Below are 16814 nucleotides of genomic sequence, written 5' to 3' on the forward strand. Positions count from 1 at the left end.
ACATTAATGTAAATGTAAATGTTAAGTCATTTACATAAAAGGACACCAGCCGAGAGCAGGGAGACTGGATGGCTGCTATTAAACTATGCAGTGATCAATCCACTTGAACATAGCCATAAAAAAGCTATAACCTGCATTCATAGCTACAAGCAAGAAGGTTTGAATATCTGGAAGTTACAGGTTCATTTTTGTTGATTATTTAATATTTAGAATCTGATTCATTAATTTGAAGTTAGAAAATGATCAAGACGGAGAAAGACAAAGATTTGAGAAGCCTCTGTGGACTGTTGTGAGTTAAAACAAAGGCGGACAAAGTAGAGACAAACTCCTGGTGTGGAATTGAAATGTTCTGCTCAGCATGCAGAGGATATGAATGCATTTAAGTGAAAATTTAAATCCAGGGGAATATTATAGGCTCATCTTCTGTGCAATTTCACTGTTGAATGCCACCCAGCAGGTAAGCCGGAGCTGCTGATTTCAGAGTTATTTTTGTTTTGACAGTGGAAATGGAAATTTAAAGTAGTGGATGATACCTTATGGTGCAGATTATCACTTTGATTCTTTACCCTCCTTGTTTGTCCTCTTGCTTTTTCTTGCCGTTTCCCTCTCCCGCACTTTAGCGGTATCATCTCGGCTGACACGAGCAATTAAGCAGAGAATTTTGTTTATGATCGACTGATTCCTGATGGTAATTGTTCCATTTGTTCACATGAGTGTTACAGGGAAGGCAATCAGATGCAACTATTTAGTGAGGAGCTGCAGACGCTTGAAGCTCAGGAACAGCAGCAGTGTGGAGGCTGCGCTTTTAATCAATGCTAAGCATTCTCACTGCAAAACAAAATAAGTCAAGCGAACGAAGCACTTTAAGGGAAACTGTAATGAAAACTGAATCATCTGCAATAACACTGTGGAGGACAATTTACCATATGACTGCAAATTTAAAGAGCGACTTTATCTTTCGAAAGACCTGCGTGTCTTCTGCTATGCTTCAGGGGACTGCATAAGCAGTTTATTATTACAGGCGCCTCTGAAAATGCCGCCACCTAAACGCTCATTTTGTTGCTTTAGTGCTGTGCATATATCAGCTGCAGATGGTTTAAAGGCAGACAAGCAACATGTTTTTTTTTATGTTTTTATTACCAAGAATACAAAAAAATATCTACATTCACATACCACTTACTGTAGCATGACTGACCACATAGATTTCAAGTAAACTCCACCCAACGGCATTATCAAAATGTACTTTCAACTCCATCTCAGTTTGTAAAATCCTTTTTTGTCTTTTGGTTGTTTGTGTTTTGCTGATTCTTTTTTTTTTTTCTCTCTCTCTCTTCCAAAATGTCTTTATTTTTGTCCTTTTTACATTTGGCACTTAATGCAGATTAGCAATGTCTGTGTAGTCCACAGGATTGGAGGATTAAGAAAGCAACACAGTATCTCTAACAGGACAGATCAAGCCTCACTGCCGTCGGACTCCGGCTGGCACGGTGGTGGGTCTAAAATGAAAGGCGACTTGGTCGTGTGCTAATCCAGGTACAGGGATGCATCTTGAGCAACATGTGTCTGTCTGCTGGGATGCATCCAATTCCATCAAAAGATTTTCCCAAAAGTGGCTTCACTCTCATCCTCGTGAGTGTACGTCTGCTTTATGTTTTAGAAATAAAACAACAGTTACAATACAAAGAGCTAAAAAAGATACAAAAACAACAATACAGAAAACATATTAACCTGGAAAAACCCACATGGGATTACAGCATTGCCATCTCCTGTGCATATCATGGGACCTTTGGAGATTCACGTAAAACCTTTATCACGCACAAAATCGAAAAAACAAGGGCAGTTACGTCATGTATGTTACAACACATATGTCATCTTTTAAAGATTTCCTCACGCGGCGGCAGTTTACAGTGTCGGTTCTAAGCGTTCAAATAAGTTATCAAAAAATATAAATACAGCACAGAAAACGCAGAAATAAATTAAGACCTGCCACAGATGAAACTAAACAGAAACGCGTCTCCAACTGCAGAGGTGGCAGTCGAATGTTTCCCTCCGTGTTGTGGCAGAGTGGTATAAGAGCACAAACTCAGAGCGGTGGATCAGCATTTCAGAGTTGTCTCCTGTGTTGAGGTGAGCAAAGCAGTCCTACTCTATCGTTTTCATCTCTGGCACAAACCCCTCACCACTTTGAACCAAAAGAGGCTCTCCCGGTGGCTGGGTCAGGCGGGGGAGTGTACGTGTGCTTTGAAGCCGTTCCTTTTCGTGCCCCGTGAGGCTGCCAATCCAGCCCGTCTCTGAAGCCCCATCTCTGGGGGAGATTTAAAACCAGCTCACGATGCAGCTGCTGCTGCTGCTGCTGCTGCTGCTGCTGCTGTGGGCAGCTTGGGCCTTGAAGGCCGTGGGCAATCGAGGCTTCAGCAGGAGTTCAAGTGCTAAGAGTCAAGGGTGTGAACGTGAGCACATCCCAGCTGTACTGTGTCGTCCTTGAGACGTTGTGTCTGCTTGTGTCACTTCTAGGATGTGTTTGTCTCTTTTTCTCTTTTTTGTTGGTGTGTTTTGTCTAAGATTAAAAAAGCGAGTCTTCTTCTGTTCTACCACGTTGGAGGAATGTTTGTCTCCAACACGCCGTACATCTCTGCAAGCTTTTTAAAGCGAGGTCCCCAGTCGTTTAGGTAGTCGTACTCGTGGTCAGTGTTGGATGTCCCTGACTGGAGCGAGCTAAGTGATTCAGCGATTGAGCCTTCACCTTCGTAGGCGTAGGTCTGCAGGGAGTCGTAAGGCGGGGCACACGGGTCCATGTCAGCCTCCAGGAGCTTAGCCAGCACGTATCCATGCACGTTGCTGTCCCCGCCGCCACCCATGACGCACACCTGGGGGACGTAGCGAGACAGGCTCTCGATCTCCGGAAGCATGTCTTGCCTCATCTTGCCCAGGTGGTGATGGGCCTCACGTGGGTTCCACATGGCAGCAATGTCGAAGGCCTCGGTGTCCTCCTCGCCACCACCTTCGTCGTCGTACCGCACAATGTTCTCGTGCACGTTCTCCTCCTCGTCGCACAGGTACGGCTTCTTACGATGAGTCCGCAGTGAAAGCATGAGCAGGATCATCACTAGTGGGAAGAAAAGATAAAAAGAAACTGTCAGCGTAGACATAGATGAATCAGCAAAATACATGTGTGGCACGAGGGATTTAAATGTATTCAAATCATTTGTGGACAATTTGAAGACGCAATCTTGGGCTGGATTAACCATCATGTCCCACACAACCTGTAATTGGAGTCAACATGTCTGTAATGGGGGCAGGAAAAGCAGCAAGCCTGTGCAGATGGCATGTCATGATTTCCCTCACTTTGGATGAATGCCTCTGACAGGTCAAACACGAAGAAAAACATCATGTAGCTGCATTAGGTCGAAAACATTTTCCTAGCCAGAGTGCATTTTTTACTTCTGTACTGAAGTGTGAAAGTACTGACCCAGGGTGACCCTCACACAGAAATAGACATTGATTACAATCACTGCAGCACCCTGACCTTTCAGCTGGTGTACGACTTTTAATATATGTGATTTCTCCTGAGTAAAAAAAATCAACCTTGAAACAGAATGTACACATAGCGTGTGCTGTTTAAGGGAAATAAATGTGTATATACATGTCATGAAAATGCTATTTATTATATTTTATCATCTAAAAATTTACATCATCGAGAGCAGCCGGCTAAGGCGTCTCTCAGTGTTACATCACCGGTGCAGGATAAATGTATTTATTTATTTATTTATTTGTATCCTGGCGAAAGTCTAGCATTCATTAGTGCCAGCTGTCCTGTAGCAGAACACTTTCTTTTCCCTTGGAGGATGATATGGACCCACTTTATCTCTCCCTGCAGACGCGGGACTGTAAGCAGGACGCCTCAGCAGGTTGACTCACTCGGCAGTAAATTTTGTTCAAACGCCTTTGCTTGCTTCAAATGTGAGCTCATTCTTTTAAATAAATAGGGTTTTTATTATCAATTTTCACATGTTATTTGGTGGTTATGAGGCTGTAACATTTGTCAGTAATGCATTTCCCAGTAATGTAAAACACAAATTTCCAATAATAAGAGGAGGTATGGATGACTTAACTAATAAAATATTAAAATGAATGTATGAATGGTCAGAAAATTATTACTGCCTTTGTAAAAAAAAGGTAAGGCTTTTTAATACCTTAGGAAAAAAATGTTTTTAAGACTTTTCAAGACCCCACAGAGGCTGTATAAGGATTTATCTGATCTTGTGTCAGATTAAATATCACTGTATGACAAAAGGTCAGTGGCTCCTCTCTGCACATCCTCTCAGCGGCGGATCATAACTCACCCAGCAGGACAAAGATACAAGCCAGGATAGCGATGAGCGCTCCTCTGCTGAGGCTGGCGGGGAGACTGTAGGCCTCTGCGTTGCACGACATGACGTTGCCCTCCTGGTTGCAGCTGCACACCCGGATGGTCAGCGTGCTGGTGCTGGTCTGGACCGGCTGCTCTCCGTCAGAGATGAAGATGGGCAAGTAGAACACTGTCTGGTCCTGCTGTGACCAGCCTCCACGCCGAGTCAGGATCCAAGCTGTGTTGTCTGGAAAGAGACAAGGAGGTCAGGGAAAGGTTGAGTTAGTGCACAGAGACACAGAGCGTCTGGAGTCTTTTCTGCTTGGGTCACTAGTTCTGCAATGGCTGGCTTTTAGAGATAATAGGGCTAAGGACATACATGTACAGTATTCAAGTTCACATCGGGTAATGGGGAGAAAGGACAGATTTAAGAGGGTTGGAGGCGATTGAATTAAAGAGTTCTGTGAAAAGGAAGTGATGATTGAAGGTGCTATATGCAGCAATTTCACACCAATTAGTCATTATCTCACTTATTCTGGTTCAGAAGGGTCTTTACTACCTACCAGTAGGCCAGTACGTAGTTAGAAAAATCTGTACATAGTGCAGAGGGATGGATGACACAAGAGACACCAGTATTTCAAACCATTAGTCAAAGTTACAACGTCATAATTACTCACATCTGTGAAATCATTTCTCTTATATCCAAGAATGTTGTAGCTACATGGTTAATTATCAGGGGTGCAAGGGAACAGGGACTCAAAGATGAAGGGAATAGTTTTTTGGTGACGAGGTCACTGTGACCTCACATCTGTTCTATTCTCCTCAAGGTAACATTTCACAAACTGAAGGATATATATTTTTCTTCTGATTGTTGTTTGTAGTAATCTAACAGTAAACAGTATTCAGCCTGTGTGACACTGAAAAGATGGCATGACAGATAGTTCAGCCTCAGACAGTAAGCTACCTTGGTTGTCTCTCAGGGTGAAGTTTGGGTTATTGGCAGCTTCTGGAGCCAAACTGTAGTAGAAGTGTTGTCCTCCCATCGGCTCGTCTGGATCCACCGCCGTCACTGTCTGGATCAGCTGGATTACATCAACACACAGTGTCAGATCTCAGTAGAAGGAACACACTGATTCATCTTTGGCTGCTGTTGTGTAAGCAGCATGACGTGTTACACAAGAGCTTTTATCAGATTACAATCTATTTCAATCTCTCTTTTGTTACATTGAACTATATTATATTCCTGTTTTTATGTCTACAAGTACACTGCACCAAGCACCAGGCCACAGTGTGACATAATGACCATGAGTCTTTACAGTATGACAATATCAAGAGTGTTCAATGTGTTGAAGCACAGTTTAGTATGTGAGTAAAGAAATAACATGGACAACAATGTAAAACGTCACACAGTAGAAGTATTTAGATCCTACTATTGCCAGGTAAAAATGCTGAATTGCGTTTCAGCATGTATAATTCCTGCATTTAAAATAGTATTGTACACCGGTACGAGCTGTACAGTACCTCAAATGTATGTTTAAATGCAACACAGCCATTACTAATGACCTACACACATCATATTTCATCCTGCGGTATAAAATGCTGTCACATCAGGTGCTCGTGTCTGTTTACCTGCCCTGCTTTGGCATTTTCACACACATAAGCCTCCAAATAGTGTGTCAGCGAAGGAGGATTATCGTTCACGTCCAGGACCTTCACAGCCACAGACACACTTGCGATCTGTGTGGGGTTATCTGCAGGAACACACACATAAAGTCACAAAGTTGAAAAAGAAAAAAGGAAAAAAGGCTGCGAGATGCATTGATGGACTCAGATAAATGACTCTTTGTGGATCCTGCTGAGCTCAGTTTTTGCCTCTCTTAATCTTTCCCTTGTTCACAGCGAGCCTGCAGCACATTAGGGCTCCTTAGAATCCTCTGATTCTCCAGCACCAATCAGCAATTTGCATACCTTAACCAGCTGTGTAATAGGCAGTAGAAATGCAATTAGTGGGCAGTAACTACTTTCTCAGGTTTCATCACATGATCGATCAGTCAATGGCGTGACTTTGACTCCGGAGGTCAAAACTCCATGTTGCCTTGTGAACACGTCTGTGTGTTTGAGGGTCGGGAAAAAAAAAACGTTATTTAATATTCAGCTCAAGTGAAAGTGATGTAACTTCGCCGAGGTTTTACCTCAGCGAAGTGAAATCAGCAGCGTGAAAAGCTATTTGAGTTCAAGTACAGTACAAAGCAGTTTAATTAAAATGTGAAAATTAACTGAGTCGCTTTAAGGAAGGAGAGTTTTGTTCCAAATGAAACAAAAAGAAGCTTATTAAATCAACACACTGTTCAGAGAAGACTCTTTGACATGTCACAGTAGGAAAAGTTCCCATTAAAATAGCAAAATAGCTTCTTATAAGACACAATTTTAAAATTATTAATGACAAATGTGTGTTTCCTGCTGTGGAAAGTGTAATTATCTGCTGAGAGAAGTGATGGGTTTTAGATGCAAGATTATGGACAATTTATAAATCTCACATTTAGCATTTTGACTATAAAATCACTGGTATAATGTTTTCTTCTAAAATCATGACTTTACCCTCATAAGAATGTCATGTATTACAACATATATTATGATGTAATGATTTCTCTCATAAAGGTATTACTTACTTTGATCATTTCACTTTTACTTATATATGTACGTCACTATAAAATCCAGAGTTTCTACATAAAATCAAAACTTCTTACTTCTTACTAACTTTTCTCTCATCTCTCTGACTGATTAAAATATTTTGTGTCATGATTTATCAAATTGGCTCTAATCTCATAATATATTATATTTATTTTTAACCCAAATTTGGACTTAGTTCACACCCAGACTCGTCATTTTCCTCCTACGGGTTTTGGAGGGATGGTCACGGAGCAGCATCAATAAATACCAACCAACACCAATCAGACTAAGAAGAGTCAAAGAAAGTAAAGAAAAAACTTTGGTTTCATTTAATGATGCTTATTTTCTTTAGGCTAATTAATCAGCTTTAATTTGTTCCAGCTCGTTTTACTCTTTCACGCTGTTTCCGTCACTTCTCACTCTCCCTCCGCTCCCTCCTACCTGTGCCCTCTCTCGCCCTCTCCGTCTCCATCACATCTTTAATTAGCCACCATGCGGGAAGTTATTTAATTAGTCATTAATTCAATTACCGTCTCCTTTTAGGTGTGTCTACCAAACAAAAGAGACAAACAGACAAACAAAGCAAAGTGAGGAAGGATGAAGGTGACTTTCGCTGCTACCAGCTGCGTGCAGATCTGCGGGGCATCTCCTGTTCTACATTACATAACTCTGCAGGAGTTGTTTTCCAGAATCACTGGTTCTGCATTTGTGCATGTGTATTCATCCATCTGTTGTTTGTCTGAGTAAACCCACTGCACAAATCTCCTTTATAGCAGCTCAGTTGCACCAACAGTAGCATATACAGCATTTTTTTTTTTTTTATGTTCATCAGTTAATCTGTTGACCAATCAGGTGATTGACAGAACATGACTCATCAACTAATCATCTGTTCAAGCACAAATGTGCTTGTTCTCCCCACGATGCTGTATTTGATTGATTGATTTGAGTGATTGTTTCCGTGTTCATGACGTACTCATCTCCATGGCGAGGACAGTGATGTTGTGCCAGCCGATCTGCTCTCGGTCCAGCGAGCGCACTGTCATCAGCGAGCCGGAAGTGATCTCGATGTAGAAGTACTTCTCGGGGTCACTGGACCTCTCGATGGAATACCTGGTGACACAAATTCACATATCAGTGTCAGTGTCGAATTAAGTGCACAGTTGTGTGTTTTCGGCAGCTTGTAATCCCAACTGAGGGCGAAACGGGGGGCACATAGACACAATCCAGCATGTGCAGCACATGTGTATCTGTGCGATAAGGCGACGAGCTGGCAGCTTCTAAAGGCCCAATAAGAAGAAGAGGCTCCAGTTAAGGCTTAATCAAAGTATCTGCAGCTTCTGCCAAGCTGACGCTGGGGATACACGGACCTGCGGCGTGCCGCCTTGGCTACTCTCCTGCCACAGCGGGCCAATATCCAAACTGTAACAACAGCCAGACACACATACAGAGGAGAAACACACAAGCACAGCTCAGCGGTAGCTGCTTCACTCTTTTCTCACCTGGAAGACGAATAGGTGCATATAAGTGTCTGTCAGCGCAAGTCCCACCTCTAAAATGCTTTTCTTCTTTGATGTTTCTTTAGTTTCAGTGTTCAAGGTCATCAATGCTATAACTCAGAAATGCCAGGAGGGATTTTCATTGCATCTGGCACAACTGTCCACTTGGACTCGTTTTTGATGGTTTTCCATCTGTTTTTTAAGAAGTTGTGTCTCTTTGGAGCAGTTATAGGCCCTCGGTGAACATCTGTGGGACATTTAGCATCTTTTTGTGTTTGTTGTGCGTGTTTGGCGTCACATTATGCAGATTTTGTCTGGGCCGTTGGGCCTGTGCTCAGTGATCCATCCATCCAACCATCTATCAATAAATCAATCAGACATTTTAAGTGATGCACTCTGTAGCATGTCTTGCTTCCACACCACTCGCCTCGGTGTCTCTACTGTCAGTCAAATTAATTTGTCATTCATTCTCTTACAATTCATATTTCCTTTTAAATACTGTTGATGGCAGCTCTGAGGAAAGTCTAACAACTTGGTGGTGCTTTCATTCTGCTGTATATTGTATATTTATGGCTCTTGTGAAGGTGGAATAGTGTTTTTTTTCCTTTAAAGCATCTTAAAGCAATTTCTCTGGGTAGCAGGCAGCTCCTTAAGGCGCCTAGTACCATTAAATGATCACTTAACATGCATTAAACTACTGTATGTGTGTTTATTGAATGTTTAATAAGAGACTGGTGTTGGCACACAGATATGTTCACTTTACCAGCAGAGCCTCGGTGTGTGTATTCCTGTCTGTTGGGTTGTTTGCAGTATGTGTTTTGGACTGTGTGCCCACAGGAAACAGCTGTGACTGGCACATCCACTGCTCCCTCAAGGATTTCTATTAATATCACTCCTCCAAAGTCGAGAGGAGGGGCTGCTGTATGTGTATGTGTGTGTGCATCAAATAGCAGGTGAAAAAGTGTGTGTGTGTGTGTGTGTGTGTATGTGAGTTCAGATACATCTGTCAGTCATTCTGCTGCTGGTAAAGGACGTAAAGATGTAACAAGGAAATGAGACTGAGTGACTGAAGGTCACCTGCTGCTTGTTGTTGTTATCCGTGATCTGATGATGCTGCTGCTGCTGCAGTATCTGACCTCAGCTCTTCACTGTCACCCTCAACTGATTCCTCGGCTGTCTGCTACTCATGCCATAACTTATGCTCCAAACTGGCTCTTTGAAAATCTCTTCCTGATGTACAGCCAGCATGCAGCTCCAGCTCTGAGGGGATTTCAGGGAAACATGATATTCAGATTGGAGCTTTAGCTGCATCAGCGCCTGTGATTCCTACTCTTTCCAGGAATTAGAGAGTTGTCTGTTAATTGTCGTCAGTGGAGTTCCTCAAGCTTCAAAGAGTTCAGAGCTGTGGTTCTCGGGGATAGTCAGGACTACTGAAGAATGTGGCAGGTGACATGATACTAATGACCAACAATTCTTACAATACATACTGTCAGACACACGCTGGTCATGTAGCTTTCTTTTATTTTAGTTTCCTTTCTCTCCACCAACATCTCCTGTCATTGCCTGCCCTCCTGGGCTCACCTGGCTCACCTTTCAGTTTCCCTTACTCCCCTACCAGATTGACCACTATGTCCATACACCGTTCCAGTTCCAGTCTTTGTATTTACTTATTTGTTGTGTTTTTTTTACCCTTGTTTGCCTTTTGACATAGCCGAGTCCTTTTTGTTCCTCATCCAGTAGTAATTCTGTTGCTGACCCACGCTCTGACCTAGGGTTTGCTTTTACCTGTGTTTGCTGATGCTCTTAAAGGGGAACAGTGTTTGCTTTTACATTTGTCTCAGAGTTGTTGCATTTGAGTCCAGTTCCAAGACTGTTTCAGTATATAATAAATTATATTACATTTCAATTTAGAAGCCAATTAAAGATAAGGCAGCTGGATGGGAATATCATTTTAACAAAACTAAACACTTAACAAATGTATGTTAAAACTTAACAAAGACTCCACAGTCTTTACCACCCATATCTCCTCTGTCTCAAGATCATGCAGATTTGCCCTTCTTAACATCAGAAAGCTCAGACTGTACCTTTCAGACTATACTACACTGCAGGCTCTAGTCATATCTCAGCTTGACTACTGCAGTGTTTTACTGATGGGGTTACTAACATGCACCATCAAACCTCTCCAGATGATCCAAAATACAGCAAAACAGTCAAAAGAACACGTTACACGACTTTTCTGCACAGATCTCTCAGCTTAGTGGTTTCACAATGGTGGAACGATGTACCAACCTCTGTAAGCTCAGCAGCCTCACTCCCAATTTTCAACAACTTGTGCTGTTAACAGAAATCTTCTGAACTTTTCTGTTCACTTAAACCTTAAAAAAACCTTTAAAAAATCTTGAAGCAGAAAGAGCTCTTTCTAGAGAACTTTATTTTAAAGTTCTTCTCCCTGGCTTTGATATTTGACTTGCCTTGGATAAAAGCATCTGCCAAAGAACTAAATGTAAAATGTAAATGTTAGCAACTCTGTGAGTCTGTATATAGACATGCTAAAGTATTGCACAAATTAAAAAATGACATTTCATCTAAAGCTAGATGTAAATGTCTTTATCATAGGTTTAATTTAGTCAGTAGCAGCAGAGATATTTCATTAAAAACCACAAATGTGAACCTCATGGTGGCACCAAAGTCTCAAAAATTTCTCTCCTGGGGACTTTAAATGTCTGTAAGTAAGACTGTACGGACAAAACTCCTCAGCTTCCAACCAAACGTGTTTTATTCAGAGTTCAACATTCTCATAGTAACAGAAGAATCTGATTATATAAGTAAACAAATTGCAATTGGGGTGGCTAGACTCATCCTTCAAGTAGAACTTCTGCTACTTTACATTATAGGGAGTCAGTTGAAGTTGTTTAGGCCTCTTGGACACCTCTATGTGGACAAACTCCAGGCATGCTGCAGGGATCAAATGTCCAGTGAGGAGGTGGGAGAGAAAGACCGATGGAGGCAAATGAGTGGATGAATGCACTTTATCTAGGTGCTTAGGTATCTGAAATCTTTATGTCCTTCCCACAAAAGAGTGTTTGTTGTGTAGGGAGTAGGGAAAGACATTTTAGACAAAGCACTTAATGTAAACTTCTGATTGGTCGTGGAGACACATGTTTAGCTGCAGAAGCACACACACACAGGCAGTGTCATATTCAGTACAGACTATTTCCTGTATCCATATTCTAGCCCCCATGAAGGTTTTGAAATGGACAGCTGTGACAGGGTGCAACTTGTAGCTTAATAACGTAATTAAAGCCTTTATGTCTAATTAGCTTAGAAAAGCTGCAGCCTGGACTCCAACACATATCATATGATCTGTTAGAGCATATGATAGAGTTAGATATTTGTTCTCCTCATCCTCAGCTTCATCAGTACCACCTCTCCCACTGTGGAGCCCACAGTTACCTCACTCTGCTCTGACAAATCATGCTGTGATGCTGCCCCCTGCTGGTAATCAGGTCATATTACACCAGCAGACCTCCTACAATTAGAATATATAAATAAATAATAGAGTGAAGATAGAAATACCACACAAAACCAGGAGCATTGGTTTTGTTGTCCTCACCTCACAGTGTTGTTGGCAGCGTCAGGGTCCCTCGCAGACACCGTCTTCACCACAGTCCCAATCTCAGCATCCTCTGGCAACTCGATGTAGTACGATGGTAAATCAAACTGTGGGGGCTCGTCCACGTCTTCCACGCTCACGTGCACAATGGTCACATCCTTGAAGGGTCCGCGGTGGCGGAAGGCCGGGTCCAGGTGGGTGTTGGCACCTTCCACCTTTAGAGTGTAACTGGGCTTGCTTTCGAAGTTCAGCGGCTGTTGGAAGGAAACCATCAAGCAGATGACACTTTATAGTCAGAACTGACAGTGAGTATTTTTGGAATAGTATAATTTCAATTAGTTGTGCAAGAAAAACATACGTGAACATATTATTCATCATTTGTTTACCCTTTTCACTGTGATGATGCCAAAAAGGTTGGTTGGATCAGTAATGATGTCAAAGGTGTCCCTTCCGTCTCCATCGATGATGCTGTACTTCATCTCGGCATTGACCCCAGTGTCCCTGTCCTTCGCCCAGATTCGACCCACCACTGAACCCACAGGAACCGACTCTGGCACGCTCATCTGATACAGCCCTGTGGAGTATACATTAACTGAATGATCACACTGTGGCAGCGTTTCCATCTGTTTTACTCTGTTATCCTCTAGAGGGAGCCAAAAGTCTTCCCACACAACTGGTTCTCTAATCTGAAAATCACGTCTCAGGCAGTCGAGACTAAAAGCCTCCATAAACACCTTACAATTGGGTTATACACTGCCTCTTGGGTCTGGTTGAATTTCATCTACCGTTTAGCCTCAAAGAAGAGGTGACAGCTGCCCAATTTGTGGCACTTCCTGCAGTCCGAAGTGAAATGCCTGCAGATTGCGCTTGACAGAGGGGAATCCCTGAAGCTCTTCACAGTCGATCAAAGTTCCATCGAAGTGATGGCACTAATTGGTGGAGGACTAGTGATGGAAGTGGAAGTGGACAGCAGTGGCAGCGGAGGGTATTTTCTTTGTCTATGAGTGAAGCCACCCGTCGGCCATGCTGTGATGACCGCGGACAACTAGACAACCCCTGACCCCAAGAGGTCCATAATGAGAGGAGATACTCAAAGAGACAGCATGGGGTCGACTGGTGGCTGAAACAGGGGCAAATGACTGGGGACTGGTCTCCAGTGGTGGACAGAGGGAGAAGGGCAGAGGGACTAACGGCTGGGTGCTCCACGTCTTCACCAGACATGAGGTGAAGACATGTGGAGAAAGTTAAGTCTCATGAACTCTCTCATGAGACTGAATTTTACAAACATTAAATATATGTTTATTCTGTCCTTTGATGTAAAAAGTGTGTATTTTTTAATGGAAAAGGGGGAAAAATTAGCTACTTTACATTCATAACTTTACATAAGTAATAAAAACCTACACAGTAAACTGGGTGAGACAGTCCTCATTGAGATTAAACATCCGTACATTCTCTAAACATCTTAATTAAAACACAAACTGCACTTTAGATATAGAAAAAAGAAGGAAATCAAGGAAGTAATGACCAGTAATCTGTAAAAGAAAATTCTTTGCTCAAAGAGACTTTACAAAACAAGATTTTATAAAAGACAGACAACATAAAACCCACTCTAAAAGCAGGAGTAAGTGCAGGACATTAATCACGCATTAAAAGCTGTTCTCAAAAGGTGGGTTTTAAATTCTTTTTATGCCATCTCTAATGTGTTCGAGGGGGAGGGGGTGTCAATGGAAAAATCTTTTGGAACTAATAACTGAATATTTAGAAACTGTACATAATACACAGTATTACACAGTGGAGTATTCCTGCAGCCCGTTACTTTGTTTTTTCACTACTGAGAGCATCATGAAAGATTAGACGAACGTGATGAGGGTACAGAAAGGGGAGTACAGTGAAACCCAAAGGAAACAGATGTGTAGGTACGGTAAACAGAGTACGGCAAGAAGAAAGTCAACACTTACGTTGGTCAAACATGGGCGGGTTGTCGTTGACATCGCTGAGTGTGATGTTGACAGTTGTGGTGCCGGCCAGCCCCCCCAGTTGGCCGCCCATGTCCTTGGCTTGTATGACTACAGTGTAGTTTTCTCTGGTCTCCCGGTCCATATCCGCCAGGGAGACACGGACCACACCTAAAGACAGAGAGGACAAACACAGACACAGAGAAGCATTAAAGGTCAGCAAACAGAGAAATGGCGACACATCGTGTGTCCGAGCGATGCCGCCCTGAAACACTTTCCAGTGACCCGGACAGCTGTAATCTATAAGAAATGATTCCGTTTTCTCTGGGGGATCAGGCTTAAAAGCGTTGAAAACCTATTTCAGTTTCTCATTATAGGCAACGTGGTTCTACACAAGTATTTTCCAGCCGAAGCTGGAACATTTTTTGGCTATTTCACATGAGAGACGTCTGTCCTCTCTTTTGAAGATCTGAAGTGGGCTGTGCTCTATTGGAAAAATGGTGCGGTCACACTCTTCCATCCACCAGTCAGGATTTAATGATGTTCGAATCAGAATGTAGTCATATTGGAGCGGGTGTTCTGCGATGTTTCTATTCAAATATAATCCAGCCACAAAATCCTGAAGAAGAAACTAGTAGTCCATGACAACCACTTGGATGAATGAAGGGAGGGATACTGCAAAATAAGTAAATATACACAAGGGTAGTAGGTTCTGCAAGTTCACAGCTACTTAGTTGGGCAGAAGAATATACATTCAAATTCACACATATGCAAATTACAAATAAAACTCACAAAAGACCCTAGTCACTAACAGTCTCTAAAAAAAAGAGAGGTGATGAATTAACTAGTTGACTGAAACACAGGAGAAACCTGATCCCTAAACTCCTCCATGTATACAAGTTTGGAAATAACCTGCTTATTTCAGTGCATGCCACTTGCTTCAGGGGTCGCTAATTCTAACAGTTCCCTCTGGATCTGTCACTCTCTACTACGCTGTCAGCAGTGCCATAAAACATCCACACGCAAACAGTACACATGCAGCAGATTTCAACAGAGGTCAAGCGATGTTTTGTGCTGAAGAGCGAGAAAAAGAGCGCGTGTAACGGCGTGTGTAGCTCTGAGACGCTGAGATATATGTGGTCCAGTTTGATATTGTGTTTTGCACCAACAAAAACCTGAGTGCCGCGCTTACGGCTGAGTCTGGGAGGCTGATTGATAGCTGTAGCTTGTGTTTCAGTGATGGATGAAGCTACAGTAGCAGCAGTCTGACTGGCTCCAGCTCTGCTCAACAGATTTCACTGCTGACAAACAAGGAAAATGTGGCAGCTGTGGCAAACAATAGCTGCTCTGCTTTTAGGAGACTAATGGATTTTTGTGAAAGCCGTGTGCTGCAGTGTTGCGCTTGCATTTTAAATCTTAAGCAGTTTTACCTGCATATTGTTTAATATATTATTCTAACAGTATGTTGATAACTGTAACTACTTACCCAGCAGGCAGCTAGAGGTGGTAAACTTAATATACCATAAAGACAAGAAGCAGCTAGAAACTAGTTTTTTTTAAATGAAACTAAAACTAACATACATTTTTATATATGTGTTAGAAAAAAATACAATGTTCCTTTGATTTTCTCTGATTGTCTGAAGGACGGGTCAAACTATTCATCTTATGATAATATAATGTAATTATGATCTGGGAGTCAGATCATAACAAATAATCAATCATCATCAAAACAATAAACAGCAGTAAATTGTGTTTGATTTATAGTAAACAGACCAAAACATGCCAATTCGCTGTCATGATGCTTCAGTGATGAGCAGAGACTGATCTGATATCTTTGTGAGGTTTCTATCATGGGAAAGTTTGTTGAACCACTTTGCTCTGCGGGGCTGTCTGTCTGGTTCTGTCCTCATTTTTAGAGAAGTCACACTTTTGAGCTTTATTGTCGAGTGACAGGAGTTTGAGATACTGCAAGTTACAGCAAAAGAGTGCCGTGTTTCAGATGGTGTTGCTTAGTCTCATAGCAACAACAGCAGCCATGCTGAGCTTCCCACATTGCGAGCTGGTTGGTATACACAGGGGCGCAAAGTGCGGACTGCTAAAATCAGACCACGGTGCAATTACAGTGTGATACAGTGTTAGAAAAAAGGTGGGGATTTAACAGTAGCTGTCAGGAAGGCAGCTGTTAATAAATCCTGACTGTCGGAGGTAAGTTTGTCGACTTTATCAGGTCATATAACATCATTCATACTGGTTAAAAATTCATACAGAGATCATAAAATAGTTAAAGCTGCTGGAGAAGTTTGAAATCCACCAGACTTTTCATGTAAATGATAAAAATACTGGTTTCCCTGGTTACACATTGAGTCTTTCAGTGGAGGTTTTGGGGCATATGAGCAGTCATACCGGTCTTGGCATCCACTGAGAAGTAAGGCTGGCCCTCCAGGATGCTGTAGACCACACGAGCACTGTTGCCATATGTGGGGTCGTCTGCATCTGAAGCAGTCAGTTGGATCACAGATGTTCCTGGGTAAAAGAAAAATAGAGGCAAAGTAAAGAAGATGGGAGATGAAGAGACAGAGAGATGTCTATCAACCATAGAATCACATCACCAAAACAAAAGAAAACTTTTTTTCCATCTGTGTCTGGAACAGGTTCAGGAATTAACTATGCTTTTTTACTTCAAAGTAGCCACAAACATAGGTTTATGAATAGTGAATGAAACAGATGGAGCC

At 42.2% G+C, this 16814-nt stretch overlaps 1 protein-coding gene across 1 annotated transcript in view; it reads right to left on the reverse strand.

Annotated features, from left to right (window-relative positions):
- Positions 1–1223: 1223 nt before the first annotated feature.
- LOC113162948 (cadherin-20) overlaps positions 1224–16814 on the reverse strand; it is a 69048-nt gene continuing 53457 nt past the window's right edge. The window contains exons 4-12 of the mRNA XM_026361225.1: positions 16486–16605; positions 14086–14253; positions 12514–12701; positions 12128–12381; positions 7992–8128; positions 5978–6099; positions 5313–5430; positions 4344–4595; positions 1224–3106 (exon numbers count right to left, since the gene is read on the reverse strand). Of these exons, the coding sequence (XP_026217010.1) occupies positions 2589–3106; positions 4344–4595; positions 5313–5430; positions 5978–6099; positions 7992–8128; positions 12128–12381; positions 12514–12701; positions 14086–14253; positions 16486–16605 (1877 nt within the window). The 3' untranslated portion in view covers positions 1224–2588. The remainder of the gene's footprint in view (positions 3107–4343; positions 4596–5312; positions 5431–5977; positions 6100–7991; positions 8129–12127; positions 12382–12513; positions 12702–14085; positions 14254–16485; positions 16606–16814) is intronic.

Source organism: Anabas testudineus, chromosome 2 (assembly GCF_900324465.2).
Source record: "Anabas testudineus chromosome 2, fAnaTes1.2, whole genome shotgun sequence".
Taxonomy (NCBI): domain Eukaryota; kingdom Metazoa; phylum Chordata; class Actinopteri; order Anabantiformes; family Anabantidae; genus Anabas; species Anabas testudineus.